The sequence below is a fragment of the Struthio camelus genome, chromosome 2 (assembly GCF_040807025.1).
Source record: "Struthio camelus isolate bStrCam1 chromosome 2, bStrCam1.hap1, whole genome shotgun sequence".
Classification (NCBI taxonomy): domain Eukaryota; kingdom Metazoa; phylum Chordata; class Aves; order Struthioniformes; family Struthionidae; genus Struthio; species Struthio camelus.
This window is the reverse complement of record NC_090943.1, coordinates 85,464,943-85,483,610: the sequence shown is the minus strand read 5'-3', so window position 1 is coordinate 85,483,610 and position 18,668 is coordinate 85,464,943. Positions and strand designations below refer to the sequence as shown.

Genomic DNA, 18,668 nt, shown 5'->3' with positions numbered 1-18,668 from the left:
ACAGGGTTTTACTGGAAGGATTAGGGTTTTTTGTTTTTTTTTTTTTTCACAAAAACATGCAGTCTGTATTGGATCAGTGGCTCCAGTGACTCTTGCAAGTTTTTGTGCAGAGGCTGTACAAGTTCACCCAGTTGTGCCAGTAAGATTTGTGCATACGCTTACCTTAATAACTGAGACTACTGGCTTCTGAAAATAGACAGGTGAAGCTTACCTTACTTTCAAGGAGGAGCAGTTCCCTTTAGAGCGCTTAGCATTTGTTTTCCTCTCCTTTTATTTCTTCAGGACAAAGATTTTCTTTTTCATAAATCGTTGCGGTTTTGCTTTTTCCCTCTGCTCACTTTTATCAAAGGTTTGGCTTTCTGAAAATTGCCCAGTGATGGAGAATATTCTGAAGTTGGAACAGAGGTAGACTAATTTTCTCATACTATCCCTTTGGACATTCTTTTTAGTTAATATTATGCCATAGGATATTTTAATATCCACAGAAGTAGAGACCTGCTTTTATATAAAATCTAGAGCAAATCTATTTGAGTTCAGTGTCATCTCTTTAAAATCAAATTTGTAATGTTTTCATCTACTAATGCCTGTGATACAAATTAACATTTTTCCCATTTTACAGATGGAAACTGAGTCATAAAAGAATCAGTTTTACCTGGTGTTTGCTGTTATTTAGGAAGAGAGCAACCTCCAGAGAACAGTTCACCCCATCCCAACATGAATTTCCTTGACGACATTTCTGTTTCTCTCTCTTGCACATATCCCCGATACGTGTACTCTCCCACCATATTGCACAAGAAGTCTGTGGCAGGGAAGTGAACTGACTTCAGACCTATGAAGTTGCAAATAAGCTTGCCCGTTTGCAGATCTTCATTCAAAGTCTTAGTTACTCTACGGCATCTGAAATGGTGTTAAAAGAGGTCAGTGTTTGAAATCCACCCTTTTCAGTCCAGCATAAGTGGGAAACAACTACGTAGTTCCTACCTTTGTTTACATCAAAGTGGCATGCTTTCTCAGTGTATATGGTATTGCAAGTTACTACTGCCCAGTCAGTGAAGTATCATCCTGTGAAGAACACAGGAAGTTACAACTACAGGAGAATTATGCAGAAGAGAGAAAATGGAATGAAGTTTGAGAAAGGCAGAGTTGACATTACACATGGTGACTGTAAACAGGTTGTACACCAGTTTGAGCAGATAATGCAGAATCAAAGTGTAGAAGTAAAAGAGGATTCTTTTCGCAGATACAAAAGACAGATACCGACTTACATGCTGTGTACAGTAACTACTGGAAAGTGTGGCTTTCTAGAAATAGGGAACTGTTAGATAGCTACCGCAGAGGGAGACATCTATCCTTCTCAAGACTGCGAACATCTTTGATCTTTCTTTGATTAAAAAAGTTGAACCCAAGGTTGACTAGAAGGACAAATTAGTGCATGGCATATAGGTTCTTCTTACGTTTGTTTTCAGTGGTGCTACCTGTTGGTATTTCACAAACCAACCCATAAGCAAATAACTATCTTTCAGGCCCCAAAAGTCTGTTATATTGCTTTGCATGTTTGCTACCCACTGAACTAGAAAGCAAGCCCATTGGCAGTGGCTTTGAAACTAGCACAAAAGAGAGAATATTTTCCAGAGTTATCAGTAAAGAAATGAAATAGAAATGCCTTTCAATGTTGTCCCGCATAAATTAAAACTGTTCTCACTTTAGAAATTTAAGACATGCAAATCACTCCAATATATTTTGTTTTAGTTTTAATTTAATTATGACTTTTCAGAAAATGTATAAAAGTTGCATTGCTGCTTTAAGCAGAGCTGAGAAGCAAATTAAAACATGCCTAAAGCTATAGACAGGGTATTTTTGTTGCGTGCTTCCGTTTCTCCTTTCCTACCGGTAATGTATAATGTGTCAAAAGAATTCTCAAATTGTGACTAGTAAATAAATTAGTATCCTCCAAAGTGCTCCAGTAGTCACCTTCCATGTTGTTATCATTGTATCTCTGCTTCTTTGATTTTCCTTCATTTCTTTTCCTAGTTCAGGAGCTCAGGATAAAAAGATAGAGATGATGGGAAAGAGGAATGTGATAACAGCCTTATCTACAGTTTGCAGTCTGGCTTCGTAGACTAGTTCATCTTCAGAGAGTGAAGAGCTGCGGCATTAGAGCCATGCAGATTTCCTATGAGTAACCGCAGACCCAACTGAGACGAATCTTAAATTTTAACTTGCCATGTTTGCAAAGGACAGCCCAAATGTGAGACGGAATGTCCACGGTCGTGAACTGGGGCAGTGTGCACCACAGGGAATCTGGTAAATCTTTCTAAGCCTACATTGGCGCTGGTAATTTTCCCATAGCAGCCAATGCTTTAATCTCCAGCAAGTCCTAATTCTTATCATACTTCTCAGAGATGAAATTCACAGTTTAAATCTATTGAGAGATAAAAAGAGCTTTCCTTCTGGCCCTAGAAGAGTCACATCTGTAGTTCTTATCTAATGCTATTGTTGCTTTCCTGTACACCTGTCTTCCCTACCTATCTGCTGTATCTGTTTGCAGGTGTCAAAATAAACTTGTCCATCCAGTATCTTTCTCTCAAACTAGCTTTGTTGATCTAGCATAGTTTGGTTTTTTTTTTAATTTCCCTCAGTAAACCCTTTCCTCAGTCATCAGAATCTGTCTTCATATTCAGCTGTCTTTAGCTTTGACAGTTTATGGAATTTTTTTATTTAATGATAAGTTTCTTGTCTTAAAATTGCTCTCCTTCCGCTCCCCCTCTCAGTGGGTCTTCCAACAGTTTTTGATGAGGAAAGTGAACAATTTAATTAAAGCATAGAAAGTTAAAACATATCAGAACAGTCAGGATGCAGTCGGAACTGCAGTTTGGCTCAACTTTTATTGTCTGTTCATTTTGCTGGCATACCCTTCTATTGCCCTCAAGAATAGAGCTCTGACTTGGACAGAAGAGACACGATTTCTATTTTATGCCAATGTCATTAGCTTTGGTCATTGGCCGCTATCCTTGGTTCTTGGTGACTTTCAGAAAATCACTTCTTAGCCTTTTTCCCTCTCTGTAAAAAATGTTAGTGATTTCACTTGTAAAATATTTTAAAAGACTTAATGAGGAAGAACACCACATAAGGGCTGGGTTATTTTCCATTATTTACACACAGACATACATACCATATGTATCTCTTACTATTGTAACAGTGAGAATTAGAATCTTTAGTGATACTGGGAACAGAGAATTTCCATGCCAGTACCCAAAAGCTTATGACCATGCTTTTCACTTGTGTACAAGTTTGTGACATTTATTGAAGGAAAAGCTTTAAACAGAGGAAAAGCTTTATACAGTTTTTTTGAGAATATTTATAGTTGTGTATGTTATATAATCTCTTCCATACATGTCATGAAAAGTCTCTTTCTACAGAACTCTAGTTATTACTTAGATAATAAAAATAACACAGATTAACCACAGCCTAGTTTATTTTGATTAGTTTATTTCGTCACTGTAATCCTAGAATTGTCCACCTTGCCTATGTTGTCAGGTTGATGTTTTTGTTTTATGTTTCTTATAGTTTTGATTTTTATCTTCACAATATTTTCCCCATCTATCCACAGGCATGTTTGTAACATACCAATGCTCACATCTCAGTGTTCTTTCCTCTCTAGCTTTGCCGATAATCTTTTGTGCTTAAATCCTTTCACTACTGCTAGGTTGCTACAAAAGTCATCTGTGACTTAAACTTTTCCTGCTCAGTTTTTCATTGGTATATTACGTCTATGATGTTTTTCTTTTCAGCATGCATTTTCATCCCTGCTTCGGTAGCTGTATAGCGGTACTGGATCACTCACTCTGTGTTAGATTTATATCAGGGGAGGAATGGAGGAGTTTTTGCTTTTCTACTCAGATTTGAATACCGGATCTTCCTTGGATATAGGCCCAGGAAGAGGCACGTGAACAGAGTTTTATGGGATTTGCTTATTTATATAGACAAGGTAGCTGAGCTGAAGTGCTTGGGGCTTGCAGACAACATAACAGTAGAAATAACAGAGCATATTAAGCAGAAATAAAGAACTGTTACTATCGGTAATAGCAGTTGCTATCACCTTTTGGAATCAGCTGTATAAGATCTGAGAATTTTTTCTTTTGGAATAAGAGATATGACAGATGTTAGTATTAATGCTTAGCTCAGGGATAGGGTGTCACTTGTTACCAATAGGAAATTGCATTTCAAGCTGAGTCCTTGAACATATCCTTAGTTTTTTAATATATTATTCCTATATAATTTTTTTGTGTGATTGTCATCTTCTCATTTTGTTGTAATAGGAAATATAATTCTCCTTAGGACTGCCGCATCTTTGAAATTGCTTTCCCTTCATGTTGATAAGTGTGCAGCCTAAAAAGTGCGTATGGGAGTGTTACACTTCTCTAATGACCTCAGTGGGATTTCTAGGTGACTGGTAATAGTTAGACTTTGGATTTTTTTGTGGCAATAGAAGTGCTGAGGAAAAAGCAAAAGCAAGAACAACAACCTACAAAGAAAAACAGGACTGGGACTGCTCTTAGCACTGAGGCCTAGTAACACTGACTGACTCCATATACACTACATAGCACTTGGCCTTTTATCTCCTCTGGACCCCATGTGGTACCCAGTGGAGCTCAGATATCATTATTATGTTTTTTTGTTTTTTTTTCTGTTCCAGGTTTACAGAATAGTGCAAAAGCAGTAGTGCAGCCCAGAGGAGCAGTGTTATTATGGCATGAAACAGAGGCTATGTGCTGCAGGGAGTGCGGCACAAGGGCGTTTAGGGATGCTTAAGGTCCACAGGCTGTTGGAAATAGTGTTAAAGCACCATTTAAAGGGGAAGGAGACAAACCTGGTGCAGTCCTGTCCATAAATGCCTTTTGGGAAGGGTCCCTGGTGTATGTCCTTACTCAGACTGTGGTTGGATATTATCTGAGAGAGTTCCAGCTGGCCAAAGGGCATACCAGGGAGAATGCTGACATGTAGCAGCGGTCCAGTCTTCATACTTACTTTCCAGTCTTGTCTCGTTTAACATCCTGCAAATGTAGGAGATAAAAAGAAAATGATAGAGATGAGGTCTGTTAATAGGCTGTAATGAGTTGCACTTCAAGGAAGGGAGCCAGTTATAAGTTGGATGCTGAACAACTAGAAAGTCAGCAGCATTGTTCATGCATGTGGCAGAGGTGATGATGAAGATTTTTTTCTGAACATAGAAAGGCAGGAGCAGCAGTTGTCACCTTGTATATGTACTTAGAACATTAACTTATTTTTAGGCAAAATAATGTATTCCTTTGAAACTGTGTACTAATCATAGAGGTGTTGGTTTATTTGTGCTCTTTGGCTGTATCTGAAGCTCAATCTGCCAGCGCTTTGGCAGCTGACAGACAGGCCACTCATTTTGTATTCTCTGGTGGTTTGTCTTTCTGAACCACTGAAGATGTTACCCATGTCCTCCAGCAATATTAGGGAAGTTATAACCTGATAGTCTGGCATAAAAAATGGAGAGTGTGGCATTGGGCAGTGTTTTGGGGGGCGGGGGGGAGGGCAAAGTATTTTTTGCAGCATAACACAGCAGAAAGATAAAACAGCTGCTTGTTTCGACTTCTGATTAAATGGACACATGTGTTGAAAAATTAAAACCGTGCAGGCAATCTACCCCTTGGTGATCTATGTTCCATAAGCTTATCTCCTTGTCTTATGAGTAATTTAAAATAAACCACTGAGATTGTTCATGTACTGCACTTCTTAATTAAAAGTAGAAGGCTGTGAATGTCTCAGAGAATAAGCTGATCCAAATCTTGTCAAATCAGACTTACAAATCTTCCATATATTTTAGAATTAAACTGGCAGAGCCTAGAAAGTGCCATGGTTGAGCACAGTCTATAATTATGGACTTAAGGACACTGCTTATGCTGCTTTAGGGATGAATTTTCTTTATACAGGAAATGTAATCTGAATTTCAGTGATATCCAGCTTTATTTTTTCAGTTAGGTGACAGAATTATAACACAAAAAATTTTGCTACCTAAATTGATTGAAGAATTATGTGGAAATCATTTATTTCTTAGAAATAAGATAATGAAAAATCTCAGCATTATTGAGAACACCACAGTATATTTTTATAAGGTTTCACAGGTCCAGATTTAGCATTATGTAGAAGAGCTAAAGCTTAATAGAATTTTTATAAGAATTAAAGTAATATTTCTTGCATTCAATATAATTTAGATTGCAGAATCATTTCCACAACCTGTGTCAAATGCAAACACGGATTTACTATATATCTTTTCATCACATCTGTACTGGGCTTCTTCTGCTGATTACTGAAAACACGCTTGTATTTTGGGTGTGTGGCGGGGGGGGGTGTGCACACGCACGTGCACATGCATAGTATCTGGAAACTTCACAAGGAAAGGAGTGTATTCTAACAAAGGTATTTTATAACCGCTGTGTAGATATCATTTCCACAATGTGACAGTGTTGTTCTTTGTCAGATCGTTTCAGATAGAAGAATTATCTATTCCTGTCATCTTGGTTTTAGTAAGGCTCTGTAAATTGAATGAATGAACACAAATGTCATTATAAGTGGCTGGTGTCATGCCTCTAAAGGGAGCTGTCATGAAGTTCAGGATTGAGTCCTCAAAAATACTCCTTGACAAAGACAGCTAGAAGGGGACTTCAGGGACCAATTGCAAAACAAAATCATATTTTGCACTCACTGGAAATGAAAAGAAAAAACTTAATGAGTTCCTAACCAACTCACCATATTTTAGCTTTCCAAGAAGATAAGTAGTAGGGAGGGAACAGAAGAAAACCTAACAAATGTGAGTACAGGGGATCCTGATGCTCATTTCTTTGCTCAGCCACCTGGTTCCTTTGTGATCTTGGGCCAGGGTAATACTTCCCACCTGATATGCATCTCTCATGTGAAACCTGTTAATGTATTGTGTTACAGTGTGATGCTGATGGGGCTGTGGTACCAGCTTTTCTCAGTACCGCTATCAGGTGATAGGCAAAAGCAAAATATAGAGTGAAATGAGTTAAAATAAATGCTTTAAAATCCGCTACAGAGCTTGATAGAAGTCATCTGGTAAACAGTTTACATACAGCTTGACAAAAGCTAGCCCCTCTTCCCCTGCAAGTACATGTATACACATTGGAAGTAATCAGGCCTATGGGCGAGGAGACGCCACACTTGCTGTAATGTTGCACGGTACAGCGTGGAGACACAGCATGGAGTCTGCTGCACAGACTTTTTTTTTTCCTAGATTGAGAAATGCATTTAATGCTGTAGCTGTAGTTGTAAGTAAAAAGGAAGTTTACTAATCTGTATATAATGGGAAGAAGAACGCAGTAGACATACAGTATTTTTGCATCTATCACCCCTACGTTATTTGTTAAAAAATTTGAAACCCACAACTCTGCACTTTGGAATCCATATGACTGTTTTGCATGTGCAAGTAATAGGAGAGGAAAGCTCTTTTCTCCCACTAGCTCTCTTCCCGTTTCCCAGTGCCCATTGCCCTCTTTGAGCAACTCCTCTTGTCTCTAATTTCTCCCTATTTGTAGTTTTGTTTGGGTTTTCTGAGGACTCTTGTTCAAGTGCCAGTACTTTTAAAGTGGTGGAAACAAACTGAAATGAAGTGTTATGCGTATGGCAATACAATATATGTAAATATTATTGTAGCATTTCTTCCTCTGCACTTTCTTTATGCCCCTTAAGCTTCTTGGAGTGGAAGGAGCATGAGTGGTAGCTTATTTTTTTATCTTGTACAGCCTTGGTCTTAAATTAATGCCCCTAGATGCTCTGGCAATGTGCATGAATAAAGCATTAGTATTCTCATTGACTATAATATATGCCAGATGGACCTGTAGGTGACATAAAGGTGACAAAATTTTACATCATTTTCTCTCCGCTCACCCTGCTTTTTTATAACCTTCACCAGTTTAGAATCTCTAATATCTACTGTCTTTCCCTTCAAGCCTTCTTCATCTTGACCTTCCCACAGCATGAGTTTTTGGCCACTATCTGTTCTTTCAGATATTCTCTGAAAGCTCACTTGAGTTATAAAACCTGTTACAAGCAGTGAAATATGAAAGTCTTGCTCTGACTTTTACTAAAGACATTTTAACATTATTCTGTGAATGGAAAAGAGTTTATGTTGTGGAGGAATTCCAGGTATTCCCATTTACAGGTCTCCATGCACTTCCAACATAGGATTAAAACATTTGCTAACTGGGCCCAGAATGATTATCAAAGATCGTTTGGACTGCAAGCCATGTACCTGAGCTTAAGTGATCCTATTTGTATAATGCTAGCTACCCTCTCCTGCTTCCCCATTTTCCTTCACAATGCTTTCTGCCAAGTTTTCATTCTAGACTGTACTTTTCCCCGGATTAGGACTGTCCGGTTTTAAGATGCCTGATGATGCTGTTGCACGGGAAACAAACAGTCACTAACACTTTTCCTTTAAAAAGATGATATTCTGGTTTTGGTATTGCAGATAACACAGCCAGTATCCTGACGAGACGAAGGAGATACAGTCGAACCACTCAGGATGTCTATTACCTCCCAGTTTTGATCTCTGACGGTGGAACGCCCCCTCTCAGCAGCAGCAGCACTCTCACCATTAGGGTTTGCGCATGTGAAAGAGATGGACGTGTGAGGACTTGCCATGCTGAAGCTTTCCTCTCCTCTGCTGGCCTGAGCACAGGAGCTCTAATTGCAATCCTGCTCTGTGTTGTCATTCTTCTTGGTAAGCCATTTTCAGTGTTAAGAACTGTTATGCTTCCCCTAGCTCTGTGAATGAAACAGGGCACAAATTTTTAATATGATATGTTTTTGAACCAGAGGCTGCCTGGTAGTAGGAGGTAATTAGAAACACATAGCTGTGATTAGAAGAGAAAAGATTTAGCTAAAAATAATAGGAAAAAATGCCCTTAAAGTAGATTCATGGATATCTGGAATCCACCAGAAATAATTTTTCAGAAGTTATCAAGTAATTAGCACTGCAGATCTTCTGTAATTTAGAAAGACTGCAAAAAACCACTAACTCAAATTCCATGTCTGGAATAGTTTGAAAAAAATTGTAGAGAAGAGATGAGGATAGCTTTTTTAATATATTACACTGTAAGAAGCACCATTAGCACTGTACAAAAGCCATTTCTTAATTACCTTGGTGGAATGAGCTGATGGCAGTGCACAACAGAATCCACAGGGGCAAGGGACATATGAGACAATAAGATGACTGCATTAGATAAATGCCCTTGGAATTGCATTTTCGCTTGCTTTTTTTTTTTTTTTTTTTTTTTTGCCCAGGCCAATTTGAATGTTACCCGTTAGTTTATATTCTTTTTTGGCAGAGGCACTGCTTGCTGCAGCATATCTCTGTACTGTTCATGTGCCCTTCTGTATTCTAATAGAGGCAAGAAATAATGGATTTGCACTGTGACACACATACTAGGGGATTTTGAGGTTTTTTTCTGAAGTCTATATGTTTTCTAAAGACTACTTGTATCATAGGTTACTTTAGAATTAGTGTTTTTTGCAAGGTGTTTTAAAATATGTAGTAATACCTTTAGTTTATAATTTATCTTGTATCATACAATATTGCACATTCATAAGGGAAAAAATGAACCTTGCACATATGCAGTGAATATTGATTTTAATGAACCACTGAAAGCGAGTAGCAATGTTTCTGGAAAATCTCAGCCTTAGGTACTTATTTCTCGTTTAACTGAAAGTATGTTATCCCCCTTTATGTCCTTTATGAGGTTCTTCAGTGGATTTCGTTACTGGCTCAAGAAACACCAGCAGTTCCTACAAAGCAAGCATACACAAAAAAAAAGTGCTTTTATTGACCCTTGGGAAGACCAGGCTGTACTGGAAGTTTGTAGTTTCACAGTAGCATTCTTAATTTTCCCCTTAATTGTGTGGCCTCTGCCTGTTGCACTTTGTCAGGATACTATCTCAAAATAGATAGCCCGAACAGATTTCAGGGATGCTTTCCGGGCATGCAGTAATCTATCTCCCTATACCAAATTACCCAATAAAGACATTACTCACGTATGGCTATAACTAGGGTCTTTCAAAATTTGAAAAGTTTAGTGACCTTTTATTACAGAGATACGCCTAACCTAAGGACACTACAGTTCAATATCGGCATAATAATGTCAGAATACCAACATTAGCATAGAAGGATTACATCTCTGTATTCATTATTTAGTATCTGTTATTTCTGTAACATGTATCTGCTTACTTCAAATGTAAACTTTAAACCTAATCTAATATCTGCAGTTTTCTCTTTAGCAATTGTGGTCCTTTTCATCACCCTAAGACGTAGCAAGAAGGAGCCCTTGATCATTTCAGAAGAAGACGTCCGGGAAAATGTTGTCACATATGATGATGAGGGTGGTGGAGAAGAGGACACTGAAGCATTTGACATCACAGCGCTGCGAAATCCATCAGCTGCTGAGGAGCTAAAATATCGGAGGGATATTCGTCCTGAGGTGAAGCCTGTGCCCAAGCATCAGCCCTCTTCAAGCCTTGATAGTATAGATGTTCAGGAATTCATTAAACAAAGACTGGCAGAGGCTGATCTGGACCCCAGCGTTCCCCCATACGACTCACTACAGACATATGCCTATGAGGGTCATAGATCAGAAGGTGGCTCTATCAGCTCTCTGGATTCAGTCACAACACACTCTGACCAGGATTATAATTACCTTGGAGACTGGGGGCCTGAGTTTAAGAAGCTAGCTGAACTCTATGGGGAAATAGAATCAGAAAGAACAACTTAGTTGTAATTCCAAGAACAGAGAAGTTCCTAAACAACTGGAGGTACAAGAACAGCACCAGTAACAGTAAATGAATACAGTACTTGGAACTGAGCAAGTTGTACACAGTTACTGTAGAAACAAGTGCCCTTTTCATATTTGAAACTGGGTTCTTCAATTGGAAGAAAGTCAAATTTTGAAAAATACAGAAAAAATAAGCTATTTGTCCCTTGTGTATATTTTTTAATTGCTCAATAAAGTGTGTGGTACCATATCCATAACAATACCTAAAGTAAAGCCAAGCAATGACATCTTTATTGCAATATACTTAACATGTCAGAGCTACTATAGCAAGTCTATGGTCATACCTGTTTAGGAAGATAACTCTTGGAAGAGCAAATCTATTGCAGGTGGTTGTGATATTGCATTTCTGGCTGTTCTCTAGGCCTTGTTTGATCCCAATATGCAGTAGCGAATGAGGTTTACTACCAGTGTGAGAAGTCCTACCAGTCTCTTCCTTTAGAGAAGGAATATATTGCAACTGTCCTCTCAAATAAACAGTGCTTTGATATAGGCCCCTGTTTGCATCAGTTTGATCTGACTGAATTAGCAGGTTGCATTCAGAATACGTCATTTCATTATATTCTTCATAATCTTTTCCTCCCTAACCAGCTAACGGAGCAAGAACATAATTAGCTCTCTGAGCAAAACATGGTTCAAGCCCATACCCCCAGACCTGCTCTGTTCTGAGCGCTGGAGGAACTGTTGTGTCCAGTGTATGTATGTTTTTCTTCTTTTTGTCTTTTCACAGGAATATCATCCCTCTAAATGGAAAGAGTCTGAAGTGTTCTTTATGCAGCAAAGCAGATGAAGCACAGGCTCTTTCAATAAGAACAGCAATGGCAGCACCATTAAACTATGCAGTTGCTTGCTTCACTATGCTTCGCTTAGGTCGATAGATGATGCTTTTGAAGTCTTTTGCTGCCTTGAATCCAGAAGCTACAACAGTCAATTGATGAGCCAGAGTTCATAATCATAATGTTTCTCTATTTCCATGTGTGACTAAAAGCAAAACAGAGCTGCTGGTAAGATACTGGAATAGACATGATTGAAACAACAAGGAGTTTAAGATGATGTTGCTTTCTTATTTTTAGTTCAATTCAATTTAGCTCAATTAATTTCTCTCAGTGTAATTTCTCTCAAAGCCAGCTTTTTTCTCCCTGTGTCAAGCATTATGGGAACGAGAACATATTTTAAGTCAGTTGAGGGAGGAAAAACTAAAATGTAGAAGTGCCGTTGTTGGGGTTGCGATTGATCCCTTCTATTAGTATTTTCTTAGCATTGCAGAACTTGCTCCTTAGGCTGCTTAGTCCCTGTTTACCAATCTTTTGTGCTGTAGACTGGTGTGGAGAAGTAACAGATCTGTAGACTCCACTAGATTCCTCCGTATGCATTTGGAGTGTTGCTTTCCTTCAGCTTGGTAGAGAAGGGAGTACCTCTTGCCTCTTTCTCCAAGCAGGGCCGACATGTCCTATGGTGGGCCACACAAGTGAACCAGAACTTTTTTACCCTTTCCTTCTGTACTGTATGGGGATAGGTGCCAGAGGCAGGTGCCAGGCATGACTGGAACGTTTCATCAACCCATTTGAAATTAATCTTGTTTTGAGGATTTTTATTTGTTTATGGACTCTCTGTGATTTTGTTGATACCTTTTGGTTTACACAGCTTACTAAAGAAGTAAGCAGGTAGGTTTGAAAGAAACTTTTCAAACTCTAAAAAGTATTCATTGCGCTGTACTTCCAGAATTGTCTTTTACCCCACACTATTTTTTCCAGTGTTTCTTTCTCCTAAAATGAAACAAATGGATTTGTGTAAAACGTTTATGGAACATATAATAACCTACAACTTTAAAAAAAGAATTATGAGCTTTGGGAACTTTGCCACTTGCAAAGGTTAATGTTTCCCTTTCTGTCAATATCCATACCGTCAAGGCTATTTAGAGGGAATAAAACCCCACACTCTAAAGTGTTCTTCTGCTGATTTGAAGGTAGCTTAATAATCTGTGTTGTTCCAGCTTTTTTTAATTACCAAAAAGAGGAATCTTCCTAGAAATGCCTTTAAGGAGATGTTCTTATTATAGAAAAAAGTGTAACAGAGAAGCATCTGTTAATGCAGCGAGAATTTCGCACAAGCTGAGAATGGTGAATGTATGTTAATGTTTAAGTTCTGTCCCAAATGAAGCAACTATGAAGTACAGAATTTTGTGAGGAGAAATACCCTTCTGCTTTAGATCACACTTGCTTTATGCCAACATCTCATTTTTTATGCTGTATAAATAGAATGATGAGGTGAAAATGCTGACAATTTCAACATTTGTAGTACCATGGGCCATAATACTTTGTAGCTCATATGATGAAACTGCATTCATATTATAGGTTTTGAGACTCAGATACTAGTTATATTTATGTCTCTTCCCCAACTCCTACACCCAAGTAGGCAACATCATTGATTGTATTTTATGCTTTAAGTAGTATTTGAGGCATTATCTTCTTTTTATTTGCATCATTGAACATTCAGGTTTAAAGCCAAGAGAAGCTAAGTGCAGTGACAAAGCACATACTCACTTCTTAGGCTCATGTTCTGATTCAGTTAATGAGGGAAGGAGGTCATATCTCATAGAAATAAGAATCCCCTTTTCATCATTTGAAGCATTCTCTCTGCCTTTGTCGCTACCCAGCACAAGTATTGTACACACATCCCTGGGAATTCTGCATCATTTCAATTCCGCAGCGTTATCGAGACTCTGCTGCACTAATGCTATGGTGTGTCCTGTTTGATATGTGCTATCCACAGTGATCGCCAGATGTGCTTTTCTATCATGATCGATATCTGCATGCTTGCTATGCTTACTGTCTCTTGCTCAAATACACATCACAGTGCCGTGTTGTTTGCATGACAAATACCAGAATATTAAATCTTCAGGGCCACAGGAAAAGGCCTTTCATTGCAGAACAACAGGTTTGCAGATTTCTTTCCCTGATCCCACAAAATTTTCCTTTGCTCCTTCTTGTCCTAGGAACAAATTTAAACTATATTTGAGAATTTCTATGTTAACATTGATTAAACTAGAAAAAAACACCGTGTGTCATGGATGCCACGATCATTTTGTTGCACTGCTGGTTTAAACAAAGTGTACATTCAGTGAAAGTATTGTGGGAAAATCTTTTCTAGTTTATGGTTAAGTCTGATTGTTTGGACTTTGCTTAAAGCTTTCATGGATCTTTTGCATACTCATACTCTCACATATTTTTCTCTTAGGCTATGTAGTAATCTTGTTGCCACTTACCAACTAAACGCTGAAAACTGCCAGTTTTACTTAGACCAGAAGATGCTGAATAAAATTAAATGCCACATAGAAGAGGGTGCTTAAGGGCTTTCTAATTTACAATATTATTTCTGCGACAATAATACTAATAATACATTTACGCCCAATTAATAAGTCACATTACCTCAAACAAGCCCTCTTTCTTGCAAAGGTGAGGGCATTCAGTATGTTTTAATCTTGACAAGTCATCTGAGAAAATGGTCTGTATAAGGCTGAAAAGTGAAAATACATTGTCAGCCTGAAAAAAAACCCACAAAACTTAATACCCCTAAAAGTCAACTAAGAGCTTGACTTCAAGTAGCATTAGATTGAGATCCATGCATTGAAAACAAATCAGTTTGTTTAGCAGTGTCGCCATGTATTACATACATATAGACAATTGTGTAAATGTTGAACGTAATTTCACTCTGTTATGCACTTTATTTTTTTCATTTCTTCTTGGAAAATGGAAATAATTATAAACATTCTTGTTTTCAAATTCTGATTTATGCAGTTGTTGTAAGTTGCAAATGCTACAAGAAAATTTCTATGTGAAAATATTCTCACTGGCATTTAAAAGGAATTACAACATTTCTGTCATCTTAGGCTTTGTGCAATTATCTTTTAGAAAAATCTAAATATTGCACTAGTCTGGAGTTAATCAAACTCCTAGTGTCCCACAAAGGATAATAAAGGCTGTGTTCTAAATACGGAGGAGAATGTGAAAATGTAATGCCTAGGGTAACTTTATGGATTATGAAGTGCTAAGACCTTGGACTTGCAGTACATCTACATAGCACAGTTCATTCTAAGGAACATCAGGAGCAGTGTTGCAAGTATTGGGCCATCTTTATTTTTCCAAAGTCTCCAAAAATATATATTTTTAAATGAGAGAGTAATGTAAACTATGTAATATTCTATTAAATTAGGTTACAAATATCTCCTTATGCAAATGTTACTGTTACAAATTGTTACATTTCCTTTTAATAAACAAAAGGGACAAAATCTTCTATTCGTATTTTTCAAATAAAGTATGCTCTTTGCTATGGTGATGGGTTATTGTATTCCTCATCACAACTAGAACAATGGGTTATTTTCTCCTCATGACTCTGTTTTATACTCACCGAAGAAATGTAACCATCTAAAGGCACTGTAAGAATGAGATGTGATACCGCAGTATTAATGAGGTCAATGTCAGAAACAGTGTGGTAACTTTAAATAGATTTTAATGCCTGGCACATTCGCTCGGTTTTGTCACTGTTTCAAAGACTGTCTTACACGATTATAACTACAGATGGGTAGGGAGGGAGAGAGAGAGACACCAGGAGATACTTTGCAATGGACTGCAGTGTAACTGCTAAATGGTTCATTACTTTTACTTGTGGAAACTATTGAATCTGAAATACAGCATTTTAGGATGAATACATTACCCACATGAGCGAGTTAGGAAATTGTACATCTATGAATCCAGATTGGTGGTAACAGCCAGGGTTATTATCCAAGCTTGACACAGAATAGAAGAGGAAAACCAAGCAAGGACATTCGTAGTGATCCACCTCAGGCACACGCAAAACCTGTGTACATGAATCACTCCTTCCTTCTCAAATGAATTAACAGGCTTTACCAACATCTTAGAAAATCCTGGTGCTGCGGCTCACAAGCACCTTGATTCCTGTAAGACCCTCTTTCCTAGACTGACAGAATTCAAAAATAAAGCTAAAGCTGACAAGGAAATAAAATACGATTTTGTATTGTACCCTACTTACTTTGCTTTATTGCCTGCAGGCCAACTTAGATTGGGTACTGCTGGTCTATGCAATTCTCACACGTGCCTCTGCATAGCCCGAGAGAAGCTTTTCATGACAAGATGTCACTCAGCTGCAAGGCGAATATTGTTAGCCTGAATCTGATTGCAGGTTCAAGGGAGAAACCACTAGTTTTAGTTTTGGTCCTTATTTGAGGAGCTTTAACTTTCTAAAGAATGTTCATAAAGATATTAGATTATTTTTCTTGTCTAACATTCACTGTATCTTTATAGCAAAGCTAAAAGCTTTTTATTATCCTCTTATATCATTGTTAAATTAATTTTTAGGTTGCTTGAATCCATTCTACTCCTCTTTCCATAGCTGGCATGGAATGTAAATAAATGCATTATTTATATTTAGTTACGGAGAGTCTTCAAAAGCTAGAAAACTTTACTTGTGAGTTTTTCTAGACTTTTTTCTGTGGCCTTCATGACTCTCTGTAGCACCTCAGTGCAACTCTTTGCAAATCTCTCACACATCTCAGCCTTTAATGAACCGACAGAAAACCCTGAAGAGCCAGCAAACAGTCTTTCTACACTAGCTGCATCTAAATTTACATTTTTATCTTTGGAAGTACGTGCACTAGAGCATATTATAGTCTGTGGGCAGTTGGTATCGTAGAGCATATTATAGTCTGTGGGCAGTTGGTATCGGCAGAAATACCAGCCAGCAAAGCAACCTTCAGTGGGAAAAAGGCATATCGGGATTAAGACATAGGGCGCACAGTGCTTGAAGGGGATTAGGTTCCTAGCCCAGCCTTTACCTGACAAATCACTGATTTTGAAACAAATTAGATTGCTCTTGACTTAATTATGAAGGTTGTATATTGTTTATGATCTGAATTAACGTCCGTGCTCCATATTCAAAAGTAATTCTTTCTGGAATGGATTGAGGAAAAAGCAGCTGGGGTAAATTTCAGCCCTCTTTTGAAGTCTGGGGCACAACATCCTAACAGCCCATTTTCACAGTAGGATTTGGGAGGAGCAAAAAGCAAATACTGGTTGTGCTGAAAAGTAAAATTTACTAAGTAAGTAATCCCTTTTTTTTTTTTTTTTTTTGGTTAGGCCTGCTGAATTAAAACAATGCTTGAAATGTAAAGGTGTATGAAAATAGGCACATCCTGATTATGCAATAAAGTCCGTATTTGGATTTCTCAAAGAGAAGTAAAAAGTAGCCTAGGATTTGCACTATTTGCAACTTTTTTGAACTTACTCCTTCTGCTGAGACTTGTGTTTTCCAGTTAGTTTCAATGGTTTGTGATAGATAAATCTCCAATCAGGAAATGGTAGCCTGGAGGAGAATGATTCAGAGATTAAATCTTTTTAATCTCTATCTTCTATAATTCTTAAAAAAGAAAAAGGCTAAAAAGAAAGAAAAACCCTTTCTTCATGAAGTGAATTGGATTACGAGCTCTGAAAAGCAAGTCGCCTGTGTATGATGTTGGTAATAACAAAAATAATATTTTCTTTTACTTTTTTTCCTACCGTAAAGAATCAAATCAGAAATTGTAATGCCATTTTTTCTAGTGAATGTCTCTGTCTTTCAAAACTGACATACATGAATGAGGTATCTCTTCAGTCCTAATTTGTCTGTCCTGAGACAGAGATTTTTTTGAAACAGTTTTATATAGAGAATTCTTTTTAAGCTAGGAGGCCAACTGTGCTTTAGATGTTAACTAGTTGAGCCCTATAACATCTGGATGTATAAGGACCCCTTTTCTGAAAGGGAGATAGAAACACAAGGCAAAGGAAGCGCAATCCTTTGCAAGGCAAGGAAGTCTTGTATGTGGAACACAAGCTCAGACTCTCTAAGTCGATCTGAAAGCACTAGGTCATAAACATATTTCTATCCTACGTAGTCTTATTTAAAAACAAGTAAATAAACAAAAAACAAACAAAAAAGCTCTAGCGCTCACTTTATGCTTTGCCCTTATTTTCCAAATGAGTGCTTCATGCATCTTTTTTCATGTTTCTTTCAACTTATTTTACTGTCTCAGTAGCACTGCCTAAGAACTATTTGACAAATTTGAGGAGTTTTGCTCTTCTAATTTCTTCAAAACATTCAAGAAGTGAGTTCTGTTGATGTCTGATAAAAAGTGTATCAGGACTTTTTGAACCAAATCCAGAACAGAAATTCTAATCAAAACCCACAAGGGTTAATCAGGAACTCAGAGGTCAAAGTACTTTATCGTGGATATGGGAGACTGGCTTCAGAGCAGCAGGATAGACGGGGATTGTCCAAACGATCTCTTCCTTTCATAATCCCATGTATATGTCACAAATTTCAGCAAAGCTGCTTTGCTTTCTTTAGTTAGTCAGTATTCTTAGGGAAACAGAATTCTCATTTTCTGGCAAGCTGTGTGGGGCAGAGTCACTTTGAAAATATGATATATGTATTGTTCACTTTGCATCCTCTCTTTGTTTTGTGTTATTTTGTTTCTTTTCTACTCCCACCAGCCTCCTTTTTGTGTTAGATACTTGAAGCACTCTAGTAGGATAATCTGTTTTAAGAATATCAGTGAACTCTAGGAATCTCTCTGAAAAATAGAAATACTTATCAGTGTTATCTGCTGCTAAGTGTAGTAATCTTTGGTTTTTACTCTGGGGCTAATGTTGTTAATTGGACTTTATCACAGCTGAATTCTTTACCTTTTTACCATGCATGATAATATGAAATCCAAATCAGCTTCGATGATAGCTTGTTATTTAT

At 37.7% G+C, this 18,668-nt stretch overlaps 1 protein-coding gene across 19 annotated transcripts in view; it reads left to right on the top strand.

The window, feature by feature from the left end:
- Positions 1-15,164, top strand: part of CDH18 (cadherin 18) — a 562,593-nt gene extending 547,429 nt beyond the window's left edge. For 12 of the 19 annotated variants that reach the window (XM_068931463.1, XM_068931461.1, XM_068931466.1 and 9 more), the window contains 2 exons: positions 8,519-8,770; positions 10,312-15,164. In XM_068931463.1, coding sequence (XP_068787564.1) covers positions 8,519-8,770; positions 10,312-10,814 — 755 coding nt within the window. In that variant the 3' untranslated portion in view covers positions 10,815-15,164. The remainder of the gene's footprint in view (positions 1-8,518; positions 8,771-10,311) is intronic. The other 7 variants (XM_068931470.1, XM_068931471.1, XM_068931477.1 and 4 more) reach the window with 3 other exon arrangements.
- Positions 15,165-18,668: the final 3,504 nt, after the last annotated feature.